Genomic DNA, 25,105 nt, shown 5'->3' on the forward strand with positions numbered 1-25,105 from the left:
ACTTATTCCTGGTAACAAAAACATTTGTTATATATGCACAGTTACAACTTTTGAAAATGAAGAAATACATTGTTTGAGAAGTGAACTTTTAAGCCTGGGGCCCTAAAATACTCCTTAGACTTGTGTTTTTCACAACCTTCAGCTATTTTTATAAATGTTACTTCTGTAACATTTGAACACTTATTTTGGTGGTTCAAAACTGAATCCATAATTTCTGACTTCTAAATACCATAAAGCACACCAAGTTCTAGAAGCATTCCCAAATGGACATCAACCTCAGACCCTCTTCCTGATTTTCCTTTTACTAAGAAAGAGGAATGACTCGAGTTTTCTGCTAATCCATGAAAAGCAACAGAATGTTTCCCAGGAGATAAATCAACCAAACCACCCATTGTTCTAAAAATTGCTTTCCTAAGCATGAAGTAAATATTCAGAATCCTGCAAAATTTTTTTTCATTAACCCTTGCTTACTCAGTGACAGAGGCTAGCTAACCAAGCTGAGCAGAAAGCATGCAAGCATCAGAAGCTTAGTCACAAAGCCAACAAAAAATGTACATCTGTTCAAAATAGGTAAGAAACTGTTGGCAATGTTTGTCTGGGAAACCACGCAAGAAGAGAAGAATCAGAAATACTGAATTTTCACTACATCTGCATAAATAACACACCAAATGCATCCCACAAATAAGAACAAAGGTGATGAGAAGTTTTGCAAAGATTACTATTAGGACTTATTTAGGAAGTCTCTTGAGAGTGGGTTTAAGGAAGTGATATTTCCATGGCCACATCTGGAGTTCTGGGTGGTACTCCAGGCTCCCAGTATGAGAAAGATAAAGACTGGAGAAATTCCACTGATGAGCCATGAAGTTTATTAGGGACTGGAGCATCTGTCATACAGGGAGCAGCTGAGTGAGCTGGAGTTTTTTAACCTGAAGAAGGCTTAGGGTGGATCTTATAAATTTTCTTAAGTATCTGCCAGGAGGAGTAAAGAAGATGGAGCCAGACTCTTCCACTGGTCCTGGGCAATCTGCTGTAGTTGACTCTGTTTTGAACAGGTGGGTTGGACCAGGTGTCCAACATCATCCATTCTGTCAGTTGGTAACAATTCTTTATTCTCCTGTTCATGAATAAGGCACGTAACTTCCATGGCCCAGCTATTCACGTGCACAAACAAAGATACTGCACTCACCAGCTAAACCATACAAGCAGCAGCTTAGGTGACAAGGCTATCAGAGATCCAGCCTGACTTGATTTCTCTCTAGCCACAGAATTTCACTCAACTAAGCCTTGTTTTAGGAGGAGCATGGCATGTGATTTACAGCCTAACAGTATGAGCAGAAAGCAAACCTCCTGTCCAGCTGTCAGAACCGTGTCTCTCATTCTGATGTAGTTCAGCCACAACAGGGCATCATAAAGGCCACAGCTAAAATAGTTCCATCAAGAAAGCAATGAACAAATAAAATGCAAAGCCCAAGGATTTAAATCTACAGGATCTTTTAACAGTTAAATATTCTGTCCCTGTTGTTCATGGACATATACTGCAACTCTACTTCAGCAGACAAATCTCTCAGCTAATCCATCTTGATCACCCAACTTCTTTTAGGATGAAAAGCCTATGTAAGACTCATGTGAGCTATGTAAGAGTACTGTGAATAATTTGAATAATATTTTTTCGTATTTTAATCTCATTAGATGCATCATAAAATTACTGACTAGGAGTTAGAAAACAACAAAAGTTTGAGCAAACATTTTCTTCAGCTTCTGAGATCTGTTTGCTTTTCTGAATTTTCTCTCTCTGTCAAAGCAACAGACAAAACAATCAATCTAAAATCAGAAAACCAAAGGCTTCTTAAGCAGTTGGCTTTTATGATCAATTACTGCCCCTTTTCATACCATGGAAGAACTAAAGTTCCTAATCCTTTGTAGAGGATATTTACTTTGAGACACAAGGACGTTGATTGCAATTCTATCATGGTGTCCAGAATTCAGAATTCTATCAAATGGAAGGTGTCCAACTACTTGAAGAAGTCATAACATAAATTCATTGCACTGGATAAATCCACAGCCCTGATGGGTTTTTTTCTGTGCTCACCAGAAAGAAGCTTTTATTTACAGCCAGTCAACTCTGCACTTCACTACGGTGAAACTACAGACACCAGATGTAGGTCCTCTCTCTGCTGCTTGCCACACAAAATCCTTACCTTGGAACACCAAGGTTAGTACTGATGATAAGCCTCCTTAAGATAACTTCAGTCACTGGCTGTATAAACACTTGGCTCCAGGGATCAGGAATAAGAGAGAGAGTAATGAGTGTCTGTGAACTCTGGCGAAAAGGCTGAGTATGAAAGTCACTCTAAATCTCAAATAAGAGACTGGACTTGCATGTAAAACAGTTTCTCTGGAAACTCTATCATAGCACCTCTTGCTCAACTGTGAATTTATTCTTTAATTTGTACAGTTTCTTGATTTTATAGCAGACTCTAAATTACCCCTGGTCTTGTAATAAAATGATAGCTTTACTGCAACATGAGCTCAGAAAAATCCTCAAAGTTTACTGCCATGTCTCTGGCAGCTGTACAGACAGAAAAGGCAGTAAATAAACTCTTTCCCCATAAATCCTCTTTACAGTTAGCTTGACATGGTAAATGTTAGTGCTAAAAATGCCTTTTAAAACTGTAAATAATTTGAAACAAACCTATTTAGCAGAGATAAAAAAATTTAGTGAATATAAATTCATGACTACCAAGAGATATATGTAATCACAGTTATTTAACAAGGCTTTCTGCTGACTTTGGCAGGAAAAAAATGAAACTCCTCCTAGTCAGATTTTCACAAACCCAGGTCATCATTTACCATAATATTCTGTGTGAGCTCAGATTATGATGATCAATGAGCAATGATCTGTTGTCATTTACTTGGAGGACCAAGCATTCATTTTTATACCTATTTTGAAAAGAAATGAAAAGCATTCTAGTTTCATGTCCAAGTTTCTATTTCAATAAACACCAAATAAATACTTAAATTTATTCCGCCCGTCTTTCAATCAACATGGAAACTTAACATTTATCAATTCCATTATAGTCTACCTACCAGAACAGACTGTTAAACCCATAGAAAATTTTTTAAAGCCAACTCTTAGAGATGAGTTCTTAGGACAATAAAGGATAACCTGAAAATCAGGTTATCCTTTAACAAGAATGCTAATGATGGCTCATCCTCAACCACCAATCACCTCCAGTATAGGGAGTGGAACAGCTTCCCTAGAAATGCTCAGATACACATCTACATGTATATGCACAAAGAGATAATAAAGAAAAGCATGAATCCTTTCCACAGCAATTTCTCTGTGGCAATTTCAAAGCCCTTGGTTTCAGAAAACTATCAGTATTGCAGTTTCTGAAGAAGTAATTTATAGGAGTGACAAGAATCAAATCTTTTTCCTGCGTCAAGCAGAATTTCTGTAAATGTGGTTTCTGAAGCTTCAACCATAAAATGTTTCAAGTCCTTTACATTCTCTCTACTTGCAGTCCTCTTTCAGCCAAGTACTCCAAGAGAAAAGAGTGAAAATGTTATTTTGCTTCAAGCAAACTTTTCTAAGTTTACTGTGGCAGGTTTCTTTTGGTGGGTTTGGTTTGTTTGCTCCTTATATTGCCCTCACATATCAGTCCAAATTTTAGAATGAAATTAGACTTTCTCATTCTTAACTTGTTTTTTCTCCTCTTGATATATAACTTCCAAGTTTCTAAAGGCAGACATTCATACAAACAGTTCATATTCTGCTCTTCAACAATTACTTTTAACCAGAAAAAAGTTATTAGAGTGAAAACTCTCCAGAAAGTAAATTTAGATATAGTGAATGTTTTCCATTAAATTAGCGGAAAAATAAAAGAATTCTGTACATGCAGCAGGGTGCAGAAAGTTTGCCCCAAGCAGTACAAGTCAAAGGCCACTGTAACAAAAAGCCTTTAAATGTCCTTATTAAGTTTGGAAGCAACCCTTTGTGCTGAAAATAAAAAAAAAATCCAGTAGGATTGTAGTGAGGGGTTGCAGACCTCTTGTCAGCAATGGCTACTATACTCTCTGGATCAGCTCTATTCCCTCTGAAAATGCAGAGAAATTGAGACAATATTCAGACCTGATGCTAAAGAAGACCAATACAGCCTCACAATGGATGACTGCTGCACTTTTTTTGTTGCCAGTTATGGTTCCAGCCTGTTTTTCTGTGTGTTTCCATCAGCTCACAGCTTCTTGCAAGCCAGTGGAAGCAGCTAGATTAGAAAATATAACCAAGCTGCCTCCCCAGCTGCTACACAAGTCTTCATTTTTTTACTATCACCAGATTCCAGTTTCACAGAATAAATAAATCAGTTGCCAAGGTTTTCCATGAGGTTCCTCATCACTCCAGAGATTATTGATGGGGCTCAAAGTGTTCCTTCCTGCATTGCAGATGCAATGTGCATGTGAAACATGCATGTGAAACATGTGATCCATTATCTTGTGTTGGAATGAAGTAACATGAGAGAGGACTGAAGTGCCTGAATTGTTTGGGATTATCATCCCAGTCCTTGAATGAAAATGCAGCATTGCTGTCAAGATTAATAGTGAATTCTGTAGCGCTTAAACTTCAAAGATGTGCCACAAAAACAGGAGAATTTTAAGAAAGAAGTTCAAAGTGTGTGGCTCTATTTTTACATTTCAGCATTTTATCAGGAAAGACAGCTGGGCTCACTCATCCCCTCCCTCGCCCTGCTTTGGATGCAGCCCAGGATGTGTTTGGCTTTCTGGGCTGCCAGTGCCCATGGCTGGGTCATGTCCAGCCTCTCATCCACCAGCACCTCCAAGTCCTTCCGGGCAGGGCTGCTCTGGATCTGTTCATCTCCAGCCTTTGCTGATCCTGGGGTTGCCCCAGCCCAGGCACAGCATCTTGTACTTGGTCTTGTTAAAGGTCATAACCCTGCAAATTTGCTGAGATGCACTTGATCTCTTTGTCTGTGATTAATGAAGATATTAAGCAACCCTGGTCCCAGTTGGACCTCTGAGGGGCACCACTGCTCACTGATGTCCATCAGGATTCTGGCCTGTTGACCACAACCCTCTGGATGCACATGTCCTCCCCTCAAACCCACCTCTTGCCATTTTAGAGAGAGGGATGCTACAGGGGACTATGTGAAAGGCTTCACAGAGGTCCAGATAAATGACATGTGAAACTTCCCTTGCCCACTGATGGAGTCACTCCATCACAGAAGGCCACAGGGTTGGTCAGGCAGGACTTGCCCTTGGTGAAGCTGTGCTGGGTGTCTCAAATCACCTTCCAATCCTCCATGTGCCTTAGCACAGCTTCCAGGAGGAGCTGTTCCATGACAGTCCCAGGCACAGAGGTGAGGCTCGTAGTTTCCAGGGTCCTCCTTTCTATCATTTTTAAAGATGGGTACAAAGTTTCCTTTTTTCCTGCCATCTGGGACTTCACCTGACTGCCACGGATTTTCAAATATCATGGGAGTGTCTTGGCAACTCCATCAGCCAATTCCCTCAGCACTCTGGGGTGCCTCCCATCAGGTCCCACAGACACATGTACATTCAGGTTCCTTGGTGGCCATGAACCTGATCTTTATTTACAGTGGGAGGGACTTTGCTCCCCCAGTCCCTATCCTGCTGTCCCTCCACTGCAGAGGTGTGGGAAGAGAGGTTGCCCTTGAAGACTGAGGGAAAAAATTGAGTATCTCAGTCATCTTCTCTCTGGTAGGGGTGTCTATTACCTGGCTCAATAGCCTACATGCTTACATGCAAACACAAAGTCCAAGCTCACATATCATTCAGTTCCTTTACTCCCACCCATAAAGGATTAAACTGTGTCATTGCCATATTCATAACAGTCCAATTTTGAATCTGTATTGCTCATTCTTTGTCAACTACTTCAGTCATTGCCTAAAATGCCAAAGTCAAGCAGCCTTTTGCAGCAAAGATAAAAGTGGAAGCAGAATTCATTCATAATTCTAAGGACAGCTGGATCTGAAAAGTTCTCTGTGAAATCTATCTCACAATTTAGTCATGCTGAGAGAGCTCTTATCTGCCAAAATTTCAGATGAGAGGGTCTGAAGAAAGGTGTCTGAGCCATCATATATAAGACAATGTAAAAGAAGCTGCAGGGACAAAAAAGAATGGAACACTTATTTTTAATAAACATATTTACAATAAAAGTTCGTTATCTTTCTAATTATATGAGTTGGTGATGCCCTAACAAGAATCTTTTTGCAACCCACCAGTTACCAGTTGTGCATATTGATGCAAGATAAAACCCTTCATAGTCATTTTCTCTCACAAAACAGTGGGGATACAGGGATACAGTGGGAAAGGCAATGTGGAAACAGCTCTAAAGTTCACACATTGCCTGGCACACCACTCAACGGGCTGTGGTTCAGTTTGCCAGGAGATTAAAATATTCATGAGGACGCAGAGTATGGAGCATGTTTACACACTTCTCATCTGCATGTGCTCTGCTAATTCTTTGCACTTGGCTCGGAGAACCGCTCGGCTGTTTAATACTTTTCTGAACAGCACTGTAAAACCAGTACTTTGTACTTTCTGGTCTTTAATGTCTCTTGTCACTAACTCACTACACAGTCTGCTAGCTGCCAGGAGCTTTTGTTAGCTGCCAGCCTAGGAAATTCAACCTGGGCAGCAAAAGGAGCCAAGTTTCTTTTCCATCCTGCTTTGAAAGGGCTCTAGACCAAAACGCTTTCTTTTACACGTGAAGCATGTAAGAGATGACAACCTCATGGTTTCCAGAGTATCCTACACTACTCACTCTTGGCACGCTCAAGGATTTACCAAAGCCAGAGCAAAGTAAAAAACTTAAAAATGGACCAGATCTGGGGGTGCCTATCAATATTCAGTGGCAGGAAACACATGGGCAAAAGAAGCTTAAACATGATTTGCAGGTAAACCATATTAAGTAGGTGTTTACCCCACATCTGGAAAATGGGTATAAGACACTGAATTTGGCAAAGAGATCTGACATTTGCTGCTCTGAACTCAGCAGGGAATGTAAACTTTGGACAGTTTTCAAGATTGTTAAGCAGCACAGCCAGAAAAAGTCCAGTTTCCTTGTTTAACAGCAATTTTAAAGACATGGGGAATAATGGCACTGAGGCAGAGTCTGTGCACCTGGCAGAAGCTGAGTACCTACCACATTCAAAATATCAGCCATGTTATAAACCTGCTATTTTTTGGACCTACAAACTGGAATAGAAACCAACTACTATCTTACTATTATCCCCTCACAACCATAATTTAAAAGACTTGCTTGCTTGCCTGACAAACAGAACAAAAGCTGTCACTTGGGTGAATAAGAAATGCTATTTCATTTTGCTTGCTGCATTTCTCAAATGATTAAAAACCAAAATTCAAGAGGGGAATAAAAGTGTACGGCTACCAATCCTTCACCTACAACGTGATAATCATGGGAGAAAAAAGGTAAGAATTTTAACCCTAAAAGGCTACTCAAATTCTAATTCCCCCCCAAACTAACCCTACAATCTCTACAAGGCTGTTCTAAGCAGACAAAACCAGCATATTTTACCTGCTGCATAAGAAGCCAAAGTGTTTTTTCCAGTGGGAACAAAATGAAAACTATTAGGTGCTGCATAGAGGTAAAACCTTACAAAGAGAAGGCCATGTAAAATCATGGCTCAGGCCTGCAAATTTGGCTAAGTAGAAAAGGACTATGGGAAAGAGACTCAGCTGAATTAGAGGTAGAAAAACGAGTTATATAAACCTAGCATGTTCACAACGTGGTGTATGGTGCTTGGCTGAATTATGTTGGTTATGCTTTAAAGCTATGTAACTGAGAAAGGCCTGACTGCTTAAAAATGCCTGGTTTTTGCAATAAAGCAGCTCTCCTTTGCACCTGCCTGGGGACTCTGCGTCACTCTGGACCCTCACCGCACAATTAGGTTTTTGAGTTGCCATGTTACACCAGAAATTTCAAGACTTAGATGTGTAGACAGAATTTTAAAACACTGTATTTGAAGCCAGAAAAGAAAAAAAAGACAAAAAACCAACAATCCCCCTCCCCAAAAATGTCCATACAAATAACACCCACAAACAAACAAACCAACTCCTCAATGTCCTATTTTTGACTTGCAAAGGGACTCCTGTATTTGAGTCTTCCTACTTTCTGCTTCCCTTTCAGATAGTTGTATCTGTCTCTATTGCAGACCTCTGCCCATTCTGCTGAGTTTTCCCACTCATGTCATGCCAGACATGTCTTGCATTGTTCACAAATTTCACCCAGGCTTCACACAGAATATCTTGTTTCATACTGTGTTTCTATCTTTCACAACTTCTTTTTAATTTTTTTGGGCTGACACTGGCTCTTATGATTGTCTAAGGACAAGTCCTGGGACCAAGCAAAATATATAGCTTTCTGTAAAGCACCATGAACATCTGTAGACTACATTAATCTTAGAGAGTAAATATCAGCAACACATGCTGACATAGAAAATTTAATTACCTGAGCTGCATTTCTTTCCAGACTGGTTCTAGTTTTTCTATGTCTGGTTCCACTGCTTCTTTGTTTTGATGCCTGCCCTTTTATTTAGGTGCTCTGTCCTATTGCCCCACCTCCCTGATTCCATGTGGCCATGGCCATTCTCCTACCACAGGAGAAACCCCTTGGTGCTAAGAGGGAACAGAAGTGATTTGTGCAATTGGTCTCATGTGAAACACATGGTGTTGATCAGTGATGATGATGCAAGGGTGCTCATGTCAGTGGGGATGGGATTTCAGGGGAATGACATGGAAGGATAAGCCTGAAGTCTGTTAAGGAGCAGCTACAATGCACTGACAGGAGTTCATGCCAATCCTGGATTTCCAGGAGAAGCAAAGAGAGCCTTGAAAAAAGTCTGTCCAGTAAGTTGCATCATAGTAGTGACCCAGGACAAATGTGAGAAAAGGGAGATCTGTCAGCGACCAAAAGGAAGTTTTTGACAGTGCAGGAGCAGATAGGCACCTGACATCTGTAAAGAGGGTTTGAAAACATCACTGTCTGATAGCAAAAAGGGTAAATTAAATGGAGTTTCTAAGCAACCAACACCAAAAGAGCTTAAGTTTCACAATCATCAGTTTCTTCCCTGCAGACAGAATTTTCAAAGAGCTGATACATTTTTTAATAGCTCCAAGGGGACCACAGGTCCAGCCACAGCTATGAACAAACCTGCTCTATGCCTAAGGGTTGTACCAACCCAGCTGGAAACCCTGGCTGCCAGGGCTCTCAAACGAACCTGACCCTGCCTTTACAGTGCTGAATTTGTGACCAGGTAAAGGGAGCATTGCTGCCAGGGGTCACAAAAACAGATTGCACAGAGATAGCTCCCTCACAAACTTATTTACCTTTTCCCCCCATAAACCTGCAGAGTATAAATATGCAATAGATTTTGCCTGCTTAACTGTTGTAGTCATGGAAACCATATGAGTTCTTTAAGGAGAAAGGAGTCAAAAAAGGACATAGAAATATAGGCAGTGTATTTTAGAGACAGAGGGCATGATTTCCTTGCTATATAAGAATACTGTGGCACATTTTATTACACACCATTTGTGATTACCACTACATTTTAAATTTTAAATTTCTCTCCAAGTAAAGGGAAATGAAACAAAAGAAGACAAACATGAATATGTGGTGACTCCCTGCCTACTAGGAATCTCTGCATTCTGATAGAAAAAGGACATGACCAAAAAAACCAAAAAAATAAATTGAGAAATATTTTTTTATATATCCCTTTTTTATTTTTGCTTCTTTCACAGTTATAGATAGTTGTAGTACATAGAAGAAGCGCCAAGAATCAAAGCAAACAATGACTCAAACACAATCCATCTGTCCTATTTTTTAGATGTTATCTATAGTTTGTCACATGGCAACAGTTCTGTGTGATCCTAACAGCAGTTCCTTCCATATCCAAGCTCAGTTCTTTGCTGCAAGAGCACTCCAAGACATGGCCTCTTCCTCTCACTCCATCTGCAAGCAAACTGTCTCTGGATATGTGTCAATATGCAAACTCTAATAAATCAGCTTAAGAAACACAAATCTGACCAACTTAAGCACCTCTACTCATTATTCTGGAGGTCAAATACAGAGAGATACTCAGCCTATGCTGTACCCACTGGGAATCTTTCAGCACCTTAATATTCACAGGCTGGTGATCCAGATTCTAAACAGAACTGGGACATTTGCTGTCTCTCTCAAGAACCAAGGCATAGATACATCAGAACCACAAAGCAGAATGTGCTGTTTCACATGTACACCAGATCAATGGGCGACCAAATACACACAGTTTTTGGTGTTTCAGAGCAATGACATGCTAGAAAATCCAAAGAATACCACAGTGTAACTGCAAGCTGGGGGCTGGGGAAAAGTCCTGCAATGTACAAATGAATGAGGTTTGAAGCTTGCTGTGAGTTTAACCACTGGTATTGCAACAAGAATGTCCCAAAATGTAAAACAAAACAAAACAAAAAAATTAAAAAAAGGAGGAAAAAAATTTAAACCACCATGTGCTGTCATGTGTATAGGATGATATTAGCACGGGGAAACATGGCAGAGTTTGTTCACACTGGAATGCTTATTTCACTATCAGTACAGCAACAGTTTCCAGAGCAAAGTGACAGCTATTTCCTACATTCCTCTCACAGAACACACTTGTAAAACTCTCTAAAAGTTGTTTTCAAAAAGCTCCTCAGGACCAGGATGTCAAAGCACACAACAGCACGAGGAAGAGAAAACTGGCTGAACTAATGGACACAATTTGAAGAATCTACAACCAAATGGGATCAATCTGCAGTGCCAGCCAACAGAATGTTAGGCACAAAAAGCCTGCAAGATGTAACTGGAACTGGAATGAAAGTAACCAAACTCATGACATATGCTCAGTTCTGCTTCATGTGGGACTCTGGGGCTGACAAAATTAATGCTGCCACTTCTCTTCAGGGCCACTGAAATTCTAGGCATATCCAAATACATTGTTCACCCCCTTCTGCCTCTGAATGACATGTATTCTTTGTTCTCATCTTCTGAGGAAAATTAGTGATTGATCCCACAGAGAACATGTCTGAACTTCAAGGGAACTATACCAGTTTATACATGCACAAATGTTGATCTCTATCAGGAAATACAGTATTTCAATTCGGTGACACAAAGAAATCAAACCAGTATTGCTGGGATAGCAGGACCATGATGGAGAAAAATATTCAAGTCCCAAAACTTGAATACACCAGCACCCAGCTAAACAATACAAATAAAATTGTGTGTTAGCTGTAAGACAGTGATCTGACCACTATTCTTTGTGGTTTTCCGACTGCACTACAGCAAAAACATGAGCTTGGAATTGGTCATGGTCAGAAGCATCAACTGCTCTTTTCTATGGCTTTTACCATTATTCCCATTGCAATATCCCATGAGATCCTTATAGCCAGCCCAGGAGTCAATGGTGCTACACAAAACCAAAACTGAAGGACAATGATTGTACAAAAGACCTCAAGTGTTTCTGCACCTCGTAGTGGACAATACCTGTCACATTTCCCCTACAGCCTTCAAACACTCTGGGGAGTGGTTGAGTCACCACCCCTGCAGGTACTGAAAATGATGTGCAGATGTGGCACCTGGGGACATGGTTTAGAGATGGACAGTGCTGGGGGAATGGTTGGACTCAGTGATCTTCAGGGTCTTTTCCAACCTAAATGATTCTGTGGTGCTGCGATTACTTTAGGGAAAGAATGAGCAGATTTATAGGCTACAACAAGCACCACAGGCTGATCTGAAAGAACCCTGTACTCCATAAGATTCAACCACCAAATTACAAGTAAATCAGCAAAGGAGAACCTATGGTAATATTAGGCAACACAGCAGGCTATTCAGTGTCTTGCTGGCTCTACCTATGACAGGGAACACTACAAGATGGTTATCTCCTTTAGGTTCAGGCTCAAAAGTATTATCAAATCCCCTAATTCAAAGAAAGATATCTGCTGCACATTTCCCAATTTACTACTTCAGGAATATATTTACAGTCTTTATATCTGCAGATGATGTGTCTTTCTAAATTTACAATGCATTCACTGAAAAGCTCTCATAAAAGCGTAATTCCTGCTCCCATATCCTCCACTCCAACGTTAATCACACAGAAACTTCCTGCATCAACAAGACAGAATAAAGCCCTACCCAGCCAACCCCTCCAGTCCAGCTGACACATCATTAGACCACATCTCAACACCATGCAGCATGAAAGCTTGTGCTTGCTTTTCAGAAAAGACCAAGATAAAAGATTTCAGCTGAAAGGCATAACCAGACTCATTTATTTGATGTTCACTCAGACAACTTAGTTTTCAGAGCTGTAACTTTCTCCTGATAATACACAGAGGCATAGCCACCACGTGGTCATAAACCAGGCCAAATGTCTTCTATAAGATACTGCTAAGATTTTAATTACTTGTGACCTCAAGCCTGTAAGTGATGTCTTCCCTATCTGCCTCAGAAACCTGGACTTCACCCTTGCTTCAATCGTAAATTCAAAAGCTGTCAGAGGCCCTTCAAATTGCTTTTGAAATATTTCTGTACAACACCATTTTTCTAGACATCACAGACAGTATCAAAAATATCACAGGCAACATAAAAATGATGGCTTGCAAACCACAGCAGACAACCTACAGATCAATTACCTTCCTTCCAGGCAAAAAGCACTCATCTAAAACATAAAGAAACACCCACTCCAAGATCAGCATATTTCTGTTGATTTTATGGAACATGAGAATTCTTCCCTATCCACCATCATCCACAAACCCAAGCTGAAAGTGACCTGCCTCTCTTTCTCAGCTGCTTGCAAAATGTGTAGGTGTCAACTCCCTTCTAACATTGCAGAGGGGTATCAGCTACTTCTTCTCTCAGCAGCTTAATGGCACATATCTAATTAAACTCAGAAAACTGTTTCCTGTTTCTATGACAGACTCAAGGATTAACTAGTGTGGTCATAGGCCTGTGCAGTTTTTACAACTACAGTTTAGTCAAATAAACTCCAAGCTGTGTTTCAGCCATGCCCCATCGTTGTCATGCCTGTAATAACATGATAATGATATGCAAACACACCCTTTATAGGCTTTCTCACAGATGTCAGTGTGATGTACAGTGGGGAAACAGCCTACACTTTCATAAAGAGTAGTGTTTGCAGGGTAAAGAAGAGCTTCCCTGCTCAAGAGATTCCAAGCAGCTTATTTTCTTTCTTTCTTTCGGCTGCTAAAATAATTTTGTGAACATAGTTAACACAAAACCCATTAAAAGAGACCAAAGATTAATTTCCAAAGATCCTACATATACTATGTCTGTATAAATACCATTTCCTCACTGGATTTATAATTATTACACATGGGCACAATTATAACAATCACACCATATGGTTTTGTCTTTTTCACATAATTCACTAAATTATCATCTCATGAAAATTTAATATCTTTAATGCTTCCGTATGAAGAAAATATTTTTTTTCTTTGATGTAATTTTCAGCACTGTCCAGTGAAATCAAGTCCCTCCTTTTTTCATAACCGCATTTCCTGCTTCCTGTGCCTGCTTCTGTTCCACTACATAAATTGTTTTCCACTGACATTTTCCTGCTTATCCTGAAACCCGTTCATAGAACCGTGTGGGAAAGGTTTCAGTATTCTCTGGCTTTGCCTAGGAATGCTGCAACACCTTCCAGAGCCTGAAAAACATCAGGCCTCTCCTCCTGAAGGGAGTTAGCATTCAGCAGCCATGCTCCATCACTCCATAAAACCAGGTGTCACTATGCACCAAAGCTGTCTCCAGTAGCTGGGCAGCCAACTATTCCACTCAATAAGAGGTATGTCCTTTCCTATAGTTATCCTGAAGGAAAATCCAGAAAGCATCCATGCTCTGAGAAGACTGAGCCTAAACCCCTCTGTGCCTGCCCTTGGCAGAGGGAACAATCAGAATTAGGCTTCTACACTTCTCCTAATTCTGGTAGCAAGGGACAGAATTGCATCCCAGATCTGTGACACTTTTTGAACAAGCCACTGAGTATAAACAGAGCCACTGGATCGAAAAGAAGCTATGACCAAGGTTTTCCCTACTATTTTCACAAAGGCACTCCTTGTGGCTATTCTTTGCAAAGGAACAAGACAAGCAGGGCAGATCACCTCCACCAGAGCATGCTGTGGTGCATAAATAGGCAGGTTTTCATTATTTTTTTTTTTACCTTAATCAACTTATTCTAGATGTAACCTTATTTCCATCAAAATACTTCCAAATAGAGTAAGCTACTACAGTAGAAACTTATTCTAATAAAGTTTACTGTGTAAGCTTATTATTAATATTAGCTAAGGAGAAACTTACACAGCTGTGGATGTTTCTCATCATGTATTGTATTCTCTTAGCTAAACTACAAATATCTCCCATTGTTTTTTTATTAATTAATCACTTCACCATTGATTCTTCACGATTTGCTGATGGAAGGTTTATTGTATTTCTGGTAAATTCTGCCTTACAACAGGCAGTTTACCATGTAACACAAGCTAAGAAAAAAATGCTCATTATCTTTCCCATCTATCATGTAATTCTTCTATATCTGTATCATTAAAAAGGCCTTTTATGGCCTCTCCATGCTACTCACAATTTCAGGGGATTTGTGTTAACTTTCATTTGAACTTTCTTGTTTTCTTTCTTAAGAAATTGAAAAAGATTTGATTTTCTTTCCTAAGAAATTCTTAAATTTTGCTGTCAACTCTTAGTATGAAAGTAACATTCACAGGATGCTTTTGATTTTATTTAGCCTAATTTCTCTATTTTTTTGCTGCTCACAATTGATCATTACAGCAATTCAGTTGCAGAGAGGTTCAACAAAAACTGATTTTCCTCTGAAACAAATAGAGGATAGAAAGGAGGAAGAAAAACCATCTTTGCTTTATATGAAATTGAAAAAACAGTGCAAAATTAATTTCAGTAGTACTGAACCCAAAATATGCCTCTTTCCCAAGGCTGATTTAAGAGCAACCTTGAGTTGTTTTGTGTTTAAGATAAGGAATATAGTGCACGGTCATTTAGGTCAATCTTTGGACTTGCACGGTCTCAAAGTGTACTAAACACTCTAAGTCATGGACTGAGACATAAGGATGTGCTGTCAGTGCTGTTACACTGGCAATTATGGTGCCAATGCCAACAATCCTTGGAAAAAAACATTTGCCACTGGATTAAAGAAACCTCTTGCTTTACCACTGCCTCCACCTGTAAAGTAACACACATTACATCAAATTCTGAAAAAGAACCAGCCAGTGACAGAGGTGACAGATGGAATTAAGATTTCACCTCCGATCAAGTTATAGATAAAAGATTGTTATAGCTACCCAAATGCCTCATAATTAAACAGGTAACAAATGCCTGCACAGAGACATTTAAATACAAGCCACAGAAATTTAAAAGCCATGTCTAAAAATGCAGAGGCAAAAGCCACCCAGGATTCCACAACTTTTGAACATGATAAATTCAAATTGCATTGTTTAGGAGAGCCAGTGAATTTGTCTTCTGTTCTTATTATTCACATCACTGCAACATCACTTTTAAGAAATAAAGGAAGTATTAGCAGTTGCCTTGATTTGAAAGGCTTCCACCCTGAACATTTGAGAATGCTATGGGATGTGACAAGTTTCTGTATTGCTCTCAGTCACTTTTACTGTGCAAAGACTAAAATTACAGGGTTTTCTTGGGATATTATTTGCACTGCCTCTGGAAATAGTGCCTCAGTTGTCAATTATGATAAGATCTCTCTCCTGCTTTCTTGCTAGTTCCATTTTGCTACGTGGAGAAACAAACCCAGTGCTATCACTCTCACCAGCCGGGGAATTTATTAGCAAACCACTGGGCTCCTTCTGCCTCAGGATGTCTGTTGCCTGACTGCTATTTTTGCAATTTTAGACAACAGCTGTGGCTGGCAAACTGTGAGGAGATGCAAAATGCCAATTCTGTTTCCAAGCATCATAAGAGAAAGTGCTGATACTCACCAAACTATTCCCTGAGCCCCAGAGCCAATAGGTTTCAAGTTCTGGTAGCGTTTGAGGACTGTGAAAGTCGAATCACCTACTTCCACGCTGTAGAACTGGTTGTCAACTTTGCTTTTGCTCATGTTGTAATGTTTGGCAATATATGACACATCCACTTGTTTCCCAAATCCCTGTCGTACAGAAGAAGGGAAGGGGAGAGGGGTTGGTAAAAACAGAGAAACCAAGGCTGGTAAAGCATTAGAATACTGATAAAGCACTGTCAGCCTAATTTTTCAATATAAATTATTGTAATTTTTGGCTCATTTTCATAAAGACTTTATAAAATCTTATTTCATGCAGGAAGTCACCAAAAAAAAGGCACTGATTAAAGAAAACCAGTGAATTCTACAGCTGATGTTTGTGACATAGCCACTGCCAACTACTGGTCTCTGCCTGCCATCACTCCTGCCTCATGACTACTGGATTATGCGCTCGTGCTGATTCTGCCCTTGTGTGTTTTACAATTAATTTAAAATAAGATGACTTTCATCAGTGTGGAAGTGGGACAGGAGACACAGGAATCAGGCCCTTCATTATGGATCAGACAGAGCAAGAAAATGTATTCCCATGAGTGCTAAAACTTTCCCTGAGCATGTGATAATGACCTTGAGAACCTTTCAACAGGGGTTGCAAAAGAAACAGAGCAGTTAATGAGACAAGCTGTGACCCAACATGGCTCAGTATCATGGAGATTCATTCAGAAGCTCCAGAGGTCTTCAAGAGTTCTGGGTTTCTAAGGATAGGAGGGAGAGTTGCTCTCATGACCCAACAAATGCAGTAAAAACCAATTTTTATGACACAAAACCAAGCACTGTAGCTAGCACTGCACAGCAGTGCTCCTCCCCAAAACTATAAAATTAAAAACTAATAATTTTTACAAGACTTAAAAAACCCTCCCTCAAATTTGTAAAATTACCATGCAGCAAGTTACATTATAAGCCCTTTATGACTACTGCTGAGCTCAGTTCCCTATGGACTACAGAGCAAATTTATAGTAATTTGAGATAAAAATCAGAATTAAGTGCTTATAATTAAGGATTCTATAGTACATGATTCTGAGCACAGGATACAAAAGCTCAACATATTACAACAGAGCTGCCCTAAAAGAGTTGAGAGTTAAGTTATGGAAGTCAAGGCATGCCCAAATACCTTCCATAAAGCAAACCCAAAAAACAGCTATGCCTCTGTCTATGCCTTTTTTTTCAGTGCTCCCAAACACAGATTATAAATTTTCTTATTTGCTCTATTATAAATTTCTTTCCCCTCAAAAAATCTGAATGATCAAATGCATTATGTGCTTATGGACTACTATGTTGAATTTTGATGGAGCTGGGAAAAAAAGTAAAGTTAACTTTGATTACATTACTCGTTCAATTAAAGAGGACATCTTTCCAGTGTTCCAAAAATCTGGCCATTAAAAACAGATTACTAACCTTGCAAAGAACTTGGATTTTAAGGGTTTAAGGAAAAATTATTATTCTTTTTCTGTCCATTATCTGACTGGAAGACCCTTTGGCACTGGACAGCATCATCCTAAAGACTTCATTTAGAGACTTTGAAACATTTATTAAAATGTTTTAAAGTCTCTAAACGAGGTGTTTAGGATGATGCTGTCCAGTGCCAAAGGGCCTTCATTCAAACACAAAGTCTCATCTCAGAAAACCAAGTGGTAACTTTACATTAACTCGTTCATCAAACACTGTGAGGGGGAGAGCAGGAGAGGCCTTGCCCTAACACAAAAAGTGAGAGATTTATGGACACTGACACAGCACTAAATTGAAGCTTCCAGAGAGTGAAATGATTCCAAAAGTGGTTTGAATTTTTCTCATTGGAAGACAAACGGGCTGCGTCTGATTCACTCTGTGTAGCCTTAGTCTTAAAATGTCTTCCATTCTGTGAAGAGAGATGCATAAATTTGGCTATTCAGCTCAGGTACTCATACCAGACCTGAAATTGGGAGTTTTTTTGGGTTTTTTAATAACATGCTCCTGATTGACAGGAATTTCACAACTCCCTCTGGCTAGACAAGCACATTTGGAGCGTGTTTTTCCTGATGTCATTATCAGAACAATGCAGGACATATTCAGCATTAACACCCATTACTCTGAAACCAATGTTTATATATAAAGTGTCAGCATAAAAATTGCATTCCTGAGTGAGCCTGACTCATATCCAGCTCCTCTGGAAGTACAGACAGAGTGAATTTTTTAAACAAATTGGATGACTGTGTTAAGGCTTGGATGAGCCAGGCCTGCCACAACTTGTTTGTGTCCTCACTCCCAAGCTACCTGACAGCTCCTTGTGTGGCATGGAGCTACATGGGAGCACATATTTTATCACTCTATGTCTAGAATAAAAATTACTTGCTCTTAAGTTAGCCTGACCGTGTGAACTACTAGCCTCAGGAAAATCAAGCTCTGTACAGCGGGGTTTCTGAACTGCTGCCGTTCCAGCAGCTGGTTCTTTTAAATCCAGAAATCTCTCAAAAATCAATTAAAACAGCTGAGAAGAACCACTCTGTAGTACCTCAGTTACATGGGTAATTAACATATCCAATTGCTTCAGTCAACAGCAATTAAAGTTGTGGACCCAGAAGACCACAACTGATAAGAAAATGTAAATGTCCTGATGATGTCCTGAATCTGCTCCTAACTGTGTGACAGAGGGAAAGGTAAAGACTGTTTTATTTTTCATGGAATCATTTTTTCTTTTTAGATTATTATCTTTTTCCCTACTTAAAAATTTGTGCCCCAAAAGGTCTTTGATAGAAAACAAGCACCAAGCATTACTTGGAAAAAATTCAAGGCAGGCTGATTTAGTTTGAAGTTTACTTCAAGCAGAATGCCTCCTCTGAGTGACAAAAATTTCAGCTTTGTGGACAGGCCAAGTCTAAGTTGCCTCCTTGCTCTAAACCCACGCTGCTAAAAAACTACAAAAAAAACCCTCTACTCTATATTTTCCAATTTTTACCAAAGCCTAAACAAGCAAAACAAAAGCAAAGTAAGGTTACTAATACCCAATGCATTGCTTACGTTCACAACAACAGATGAATGATATAACTATCCTTGTCATGATGCTGACTTAAACCAAATCCCTAAGTCAATGAATAATAGCATTATTGAATTAATCACATTTGATCAGATCCCCAAGCCAAGCTGACACATAATCAAGAACTCTCTATGGTTGATTCAACAGCCACTTCCTATTGAATGACAAGGAAATGGCAGTTTTGTTTCACTCCAAAACTAAGATAAAAAATCTTTTCCCTTTAGCAAGGAAATTCATACTCTTTACAGAGCATGTCAATGTTAGTTTTAGTTTCAAACCCTGATGAAAAAGTTCTTCCAATCTTCAAATTCACATAGCTCATCTTAAAGAGGCCTACACACCACATTTTATTCTTCTCCTGTTACATCCTCAGTGCTCATTTAAACCCCTCTCAGAAGCCTGGTGTTGTTACAGATATTGATATTCCCCCAGATGCCCCTCTGTACACCACTAAGCTATTTCAGATTCAGGTTTTACTGCACAGTGCTTACAAGTCCTGTACAGACAGCTTAAGTTAAAGATTTGATTATGTGGCATCAGAAAGGAACCCAGGGCTAGGAATTTCCAGTATACACCCTTCTGTAGATGCAGCTAACCATAAACTCCTTTCAAATGTGATTGATGCTAACATCATAAGAAATCAGGAATTAGCACTTCATTAAGAAATAGATGGGGGAAGGAAGTTTATAGATACACATTGCAATCAGGATACCACAGTAAAAATGTATAGATCTTATGTAGTAAAGTGAATTCCAGTGAGTTAATATATTTTCAGGTGAACTTTAAATGAACTTGGCCAAGCTACAATACTGAGGCCCCAGAACAACAGTAAACACTGAAGCTGTGAAACTTTGAACAAAACACATCTAAGTTTCTCAGACCTCTGTGTAAGATGAAAGATTATTCCTCAGAGACAAACTATGCATGGAAATGCCATTTGTTCTCAGTTTCCATAAACATTTGGACAATGAAATTACATTACTTCAATACTGAGAGGAACTCAGCTTTCATTTTATACGTACAAGAATGCATGAACCATTACTTTCTCCTTTCAGTACCTAATTGAAAACGTCTAGTGCACACACACACACACACATTCCCCAAAGCCATTCTCTTTCCTCCATACTGAGAAATTTAAGAGTAAGAGAAGTGAAAGTTTCTCAGCCCTGAAAACCTAACTATCTTAGTTAGCTCACTTGAGCACGTAGCCATATTTGCAATGATGTTTGCTTAGTAACCTGACAAGTGAGAAAGAGAAAAGAAAATAAACTGTCAAGACTCAAGCATCTGAGATGAAGGAAAAAGATACTCTCACCACTGCTAATTGCTTAGAGAGCATGTATTTTGCTTTCAAAGGACAAGTATTTAAAAATTCAGTGAAACTCAAATAACTTACTGCCTCACACAAAGCTACAAACTGTATTCTTTTCCTTTCTTTCAGAGTGCAGAGAGCAAGAGAGTTAAAAAGCCCAACAGAAATAAAATTATGTTATTTTCTATATTGTAAGGTGAATTGCTTCTTGATATCCCATTTTATTTGTCCATTTCTATCCTACAAAATAACTATACTTATCATATTTTACTGACAGACTTTTGTTTCTGAACACCATTCCCTCTATTATTGACGAGCCTAAAATATGGCAATGTCTTGGAGCTCAGCATCTCATACATTTCAGCTTTTATAAATACAAACCATGCTAGCAGCAATTTAAAGCAAATTGCTCTCCCTTGCATCTCCAGGACAGTGAGCACCATCACAGATTCTGCTGGCAGCATCAGCAGAGGGGAAACCTTACCTCAGTGTTTGTATCCTTCTCTGTCTGCCCACAGAAATCCTGGCTGGAGCACCCATTTAAGGGTGCCATGATGCAAGGCTACTGATATCAACTAAAGCCCTCCAGGTGTGTGTAAATGTAGGTGGGTGAAAGAATCAGATGGAAGGCTGAGAGGCTGACTCCCAGCTGGCACAGAGCCCAGAGATTGGCAGGATGAAGCAGAGAGGATGCTCTGAGCCAGACACCATGATGGCTCCCCAGCAGCCCCCACACCTGCACCCAGCCTCAGACAAAGAATCTGCTGTGGACCACAGCACATTCCAGAGGTGGATGCCTTTGGATCCCTCAGGATATAAAAGGATGTCTTAAAGCTACAATTTAACCTTGAAAGTCAAATGCTGAGGTTGTGCAGACCAACATTCATGAGTCTGGTAAAACCATCAGGCTTCTGGCCAGCTCTGCAAATGTGCACAGAGGCAAGCCCTGCTCACCTGGGTGCATCTGCTCAGCCAGCAGCACTATGAATTTAATGGCTGTCCTCCAACTTGCACAGCTCTAATTCTCACAGCAGTCTCAAGTGCCAGAATTCTGGCATGAATGTGAATTTGCTGAGCCCTCTGCTTCGAATTTCATGGTCACAGGTTTTGCTGTGTAAATCTGAATGTCCACAGAAGCTGTCACTTGGGAAATACAGAGTGTCTTTGCATAGAAAGATCTACTATATTGTTTTAAATTGTGTATTCTACATATGACACATTTATGGCAGAAATTTTATCTATTTTTTTCTCTCCATAAAGCCAGACTTCTCACTTCTTCTGGCTCTCCCTGAACTCAAAAGTCCATAAACAATGATCCAATCTCCTACACAGGGTTTCATCTTGCATGTGTATGGTTGGATGTAATATTACAGATTTTGGTCTTACCAGCCACATCATACCCCAGTTCTCCATTCTTCCACTTCATTCTCTTCCTGTGAGGCTTGTATTAGTCACCCAGTCTTCCTAATTGTAGTGTGTTTTGAGTGGGATTTTACAGCTAATTTCTGGCCTTCTTTTAATCTCTCTCCAGCTGCCTTGCCCCCAGACAGGGGGCTTTCTGCACTTAGCCTTTCAAGCAGACAATAGGCCCTTGCAAACAACTCAGCCTTGACTCATCAGTGATTGATCTTTTTACATTTGCTTTATTCACTCTATTTCAACACACCGTATTAAAGCATTTCATTAAATGTAGTACAATGTTTCTAAGTGCTGGTTGGGTTTGGTTTGGTTTTTTTTGGTTGGTTTTTATTTTTTTGGTTGGAGGTTTATCTAATAGTTGTTGCTTTTTATTTATTTGTTTAAACACTCTGTCCTTGTTTAACCTCTTCTAACTGAGATACCGAAAACCTATCAGCTTGCCTAGTTCTTACCTAGCTCTGATTGCACACAAAGCAGCAAGTCTGCCTTTTCCTTTTTAATTGTATCTAGTCAAAACATGAGGCAAAGCACTATTTCTTATTCTTCTCTTGTCCTCCACATGTTCACTGAACTCTTGGTACTTTTAATTCCTTCCTTCCTACAGGCACGAAGTTTTCATAGGTCATTTCTAACTGTGGTATCATGTACTGCTCAGAAGTCACTGTGTCCCAGAGGTGTGGCCCTCATTCCAGGCCAGATTCCTACAAATGAGCAATCTGTGAGTATCTGCACAAGAAAGCACTACTTCAAATGATTCCTCATCCCCCTGATGCCTGAAGAGCTCAATGCTGACATACAGGTGACATCCAGCCCTGGACATCGCACCAAAGGAGGTTGGAAGGACTGATCGAGAAACACTGAAAGAAAAGGTTCCTTGAGACTGAGGTTTCTTTATGGAGAGGAACTAAATCAGTGATCCAAATCAAAATATAGCCAAAGATACAGGAGAGAAAGTAGATTTCTCAATAGAACTAAATAATTACAGTATATGATGTGAAGACAACAGCTAATGAAAGGATTCTCCCTTTTACAAATAAAGACTCTGTGGACCTAAGTAATCACAGCTTTAGCTAGAAATAGACAGCTCTTAACCCTATGAAGTATCATTTTATTAATAAAAATAGAATATATCAATTATTGATAACTTTTGAATACCAGCTAATCTCCCCTTGGACAGAAGGTACAATCACAGGATACACTACATTTAGAATTGTATTGTAAATAAAGGCATCCCATATACATACAGATTAGGGAACATGTAAATTCTGACAGGCTACACATGTCTTGATATTGATTTAAAAAAAAGATACTGAAAGACTAAATGGAGAAAAATATGGATGAAGAAGTCAGTATTCTTTTAGAATTATTAGATATTGTTAGTATATTAGTATTAAAATTTAATGTCCTATTCTACTCATGACACACCACTCTGCATTACTTTGTGCCACAATAAAAATCTGTAGGGTCCTACAGATAAAAGCTTGTTGGTGATACCAGCCCTACAGAAGTCTAATGAAATTCTAAAGGCCTTCTAGTCATACTTTTCTATTATGATAGAAAAGCAGATGTTCTCTTCCTCAGCCTTAAAAAAGGTGGCTGTTTCAGAACATGAATTGGCTACCCATGTCCAGTAATTCCAGACCTGGGTGTTCTCACACTGCAAACAGGGTGAAAGGGTGGGGAGGTACATATTTATTCACTTATGGTACTGAGGTTCTTATGCCACTGAGTGTTTCTCAGGAAGGGCCGTTCTTTTTTCCTTAAGCTGGAAATCCTTAAAATTCTATTCCTGCTGAATTAGCATTTCATTGTACAAAACTAGTCTGCTCAGTGACATAAACTCTATGTCAAAGAGAAGAGCCTGTAATTATGAATATGTCACTTTCCTTCAGAGCACATAAAGCTATGCCTTTTAGGTCACAAATACATATTAAAAGAAAAATACACCCCCCAGTACTAAAAATAATCAGGGTTCTCTTCAATATTGGAGCTTTCAGGAAGGCACTTCAGCACAAACACTTTGGAGAAAGTCTGCAGTGAGGCATAAATTTCAAATGGAAGCAGGAATAAGAATGGAATAAACAATGTTACCACCTGGACACTATTCCTAGTCTCTAAATAAAGATCTGGATGCTTGGACCAAGGACAAGAGATATAACCCCCATCCCACTCTAAATAATACAAATGAACAGCACCCAAGACAGGTCTTAATGCAAGCAGACACTTAATTTAGAGACTGTTCTTGCACATAGTTACAGCTCCTATTTGGATCAGAGCCTATCTTTATGGAGAGAATAAATTAACAAAGCTTAAACCAGTTTTTATCCTCAAGAGAATCGATCTGAAGGTCTGAAGACCTTGAAAAGGTGTTTGTGTGGTAAGAGCTGGAAGGATGAAATTCTGTTCCCTACGATGCCAGGATAGTATCTCTTTGGATGTATTTAGTGGATGATGCCATTTTGGGTACCTGCTGCAGCCATCAAACAGGAATTAATCTCACTCAGTGATAAAAATTCATCCAAAATGGTCTAAGTAAAAAGGAGAGGAGAGCTACGCAAAAAACCTCTGTTCTGTACAATGAAAGTATTTTTTTTATTAATAACACTTTTCTCATACAATCTGAGAAAAAAAATTGCAATTTCTGCAATTTTTATTTTGGAAGCAAACTCCGTCAAAACATTACAAAAATACTAAGTTTGACAAAGTTGCCAGTGGAAGAATTAAGCCAGTTAAGCACACACATGAATAAAATAAAATAGAAAAGTCAGTTAAGCAGATTATCAAACTGAATAGCCAAGACCCATCCCAGAGCTGATGATTCCTAAGTACAGATTGAACCTTCTCAGCAGAATTAATACTTAGTGTCCCTGGGTTAAAAAACATAAAGCAAACTTTCTAACACCTCTGTCTCATGTTAAATGCTTTCACACAAGTAACAGCCCTTTTCTTTTTTACAATTGTGCTTTCACTTGGACTCCACATGTAACATAAAAGAAAAAAATAGTGTTTATCATAAATTCATCTAAGAATTCATTCTAAGAATGCAGCATTGTTTTCCACTTCAAAAAGTGAAGAATGTCCCTAATATCGCTCAAGTTAGTTAGATTACGGATGTCCCATCTCACAAAAAAACCTTATAACTAAGAAGAGACAGAATTCAAGCACAAAACACTGTTCAGAAGTGAGCAGAAAAAGTCGCCTTTCATTCACAAAGGAAAGTTATGCACACAGCTTTGTGAC

The 25,105-nt window shown here is 39.3% G+C and overlaps 1 protein-coding gene across 7 annotated transcripts in view; it reads right to left on the minus strand.

The window, feature by feature from the left end:
- Positions 1 to 25,105, minus strand: part of MAPK10 (mitogen-activated protein kinase 10) — a 147,062-nt gene that overhangs the window by 54,426 nt on the left and 67,531 nt on the right. For 6 of the 7 annotated variants that reach the window (XM_077177008.1, XM_077177004.1, XM_077177007.1 and 3 more), the window contains one exon: positions 16,048 to 16,217. In XM_077177008.1, coding sequence (XP_077033123.1) covers positions 16,048 to 16,217 — 170 coding nt within the window. Of the gene's footprint in view, positions 1 to 16,047; positions 16,218 to 25,105 lie in introns of those variants that run through there. The other variant, XM_077177009.1, reaches the window with a different exon arrangement.

This window comes from Agelaius phoeniceus, chromosome 4 (assembly GCF_051311805.1).
Source record: "Agelaius phoeniceus isolate bAgePho1 chromosome 4, bAgePho1.hap1, whole genome shotgun sequence".
Lineage (NCBI taxonomy): Eukaryota > Metazoa > Chordata > Aves > Passeriformes > Icteridae > Agelaius > Agelaius phoeniceus.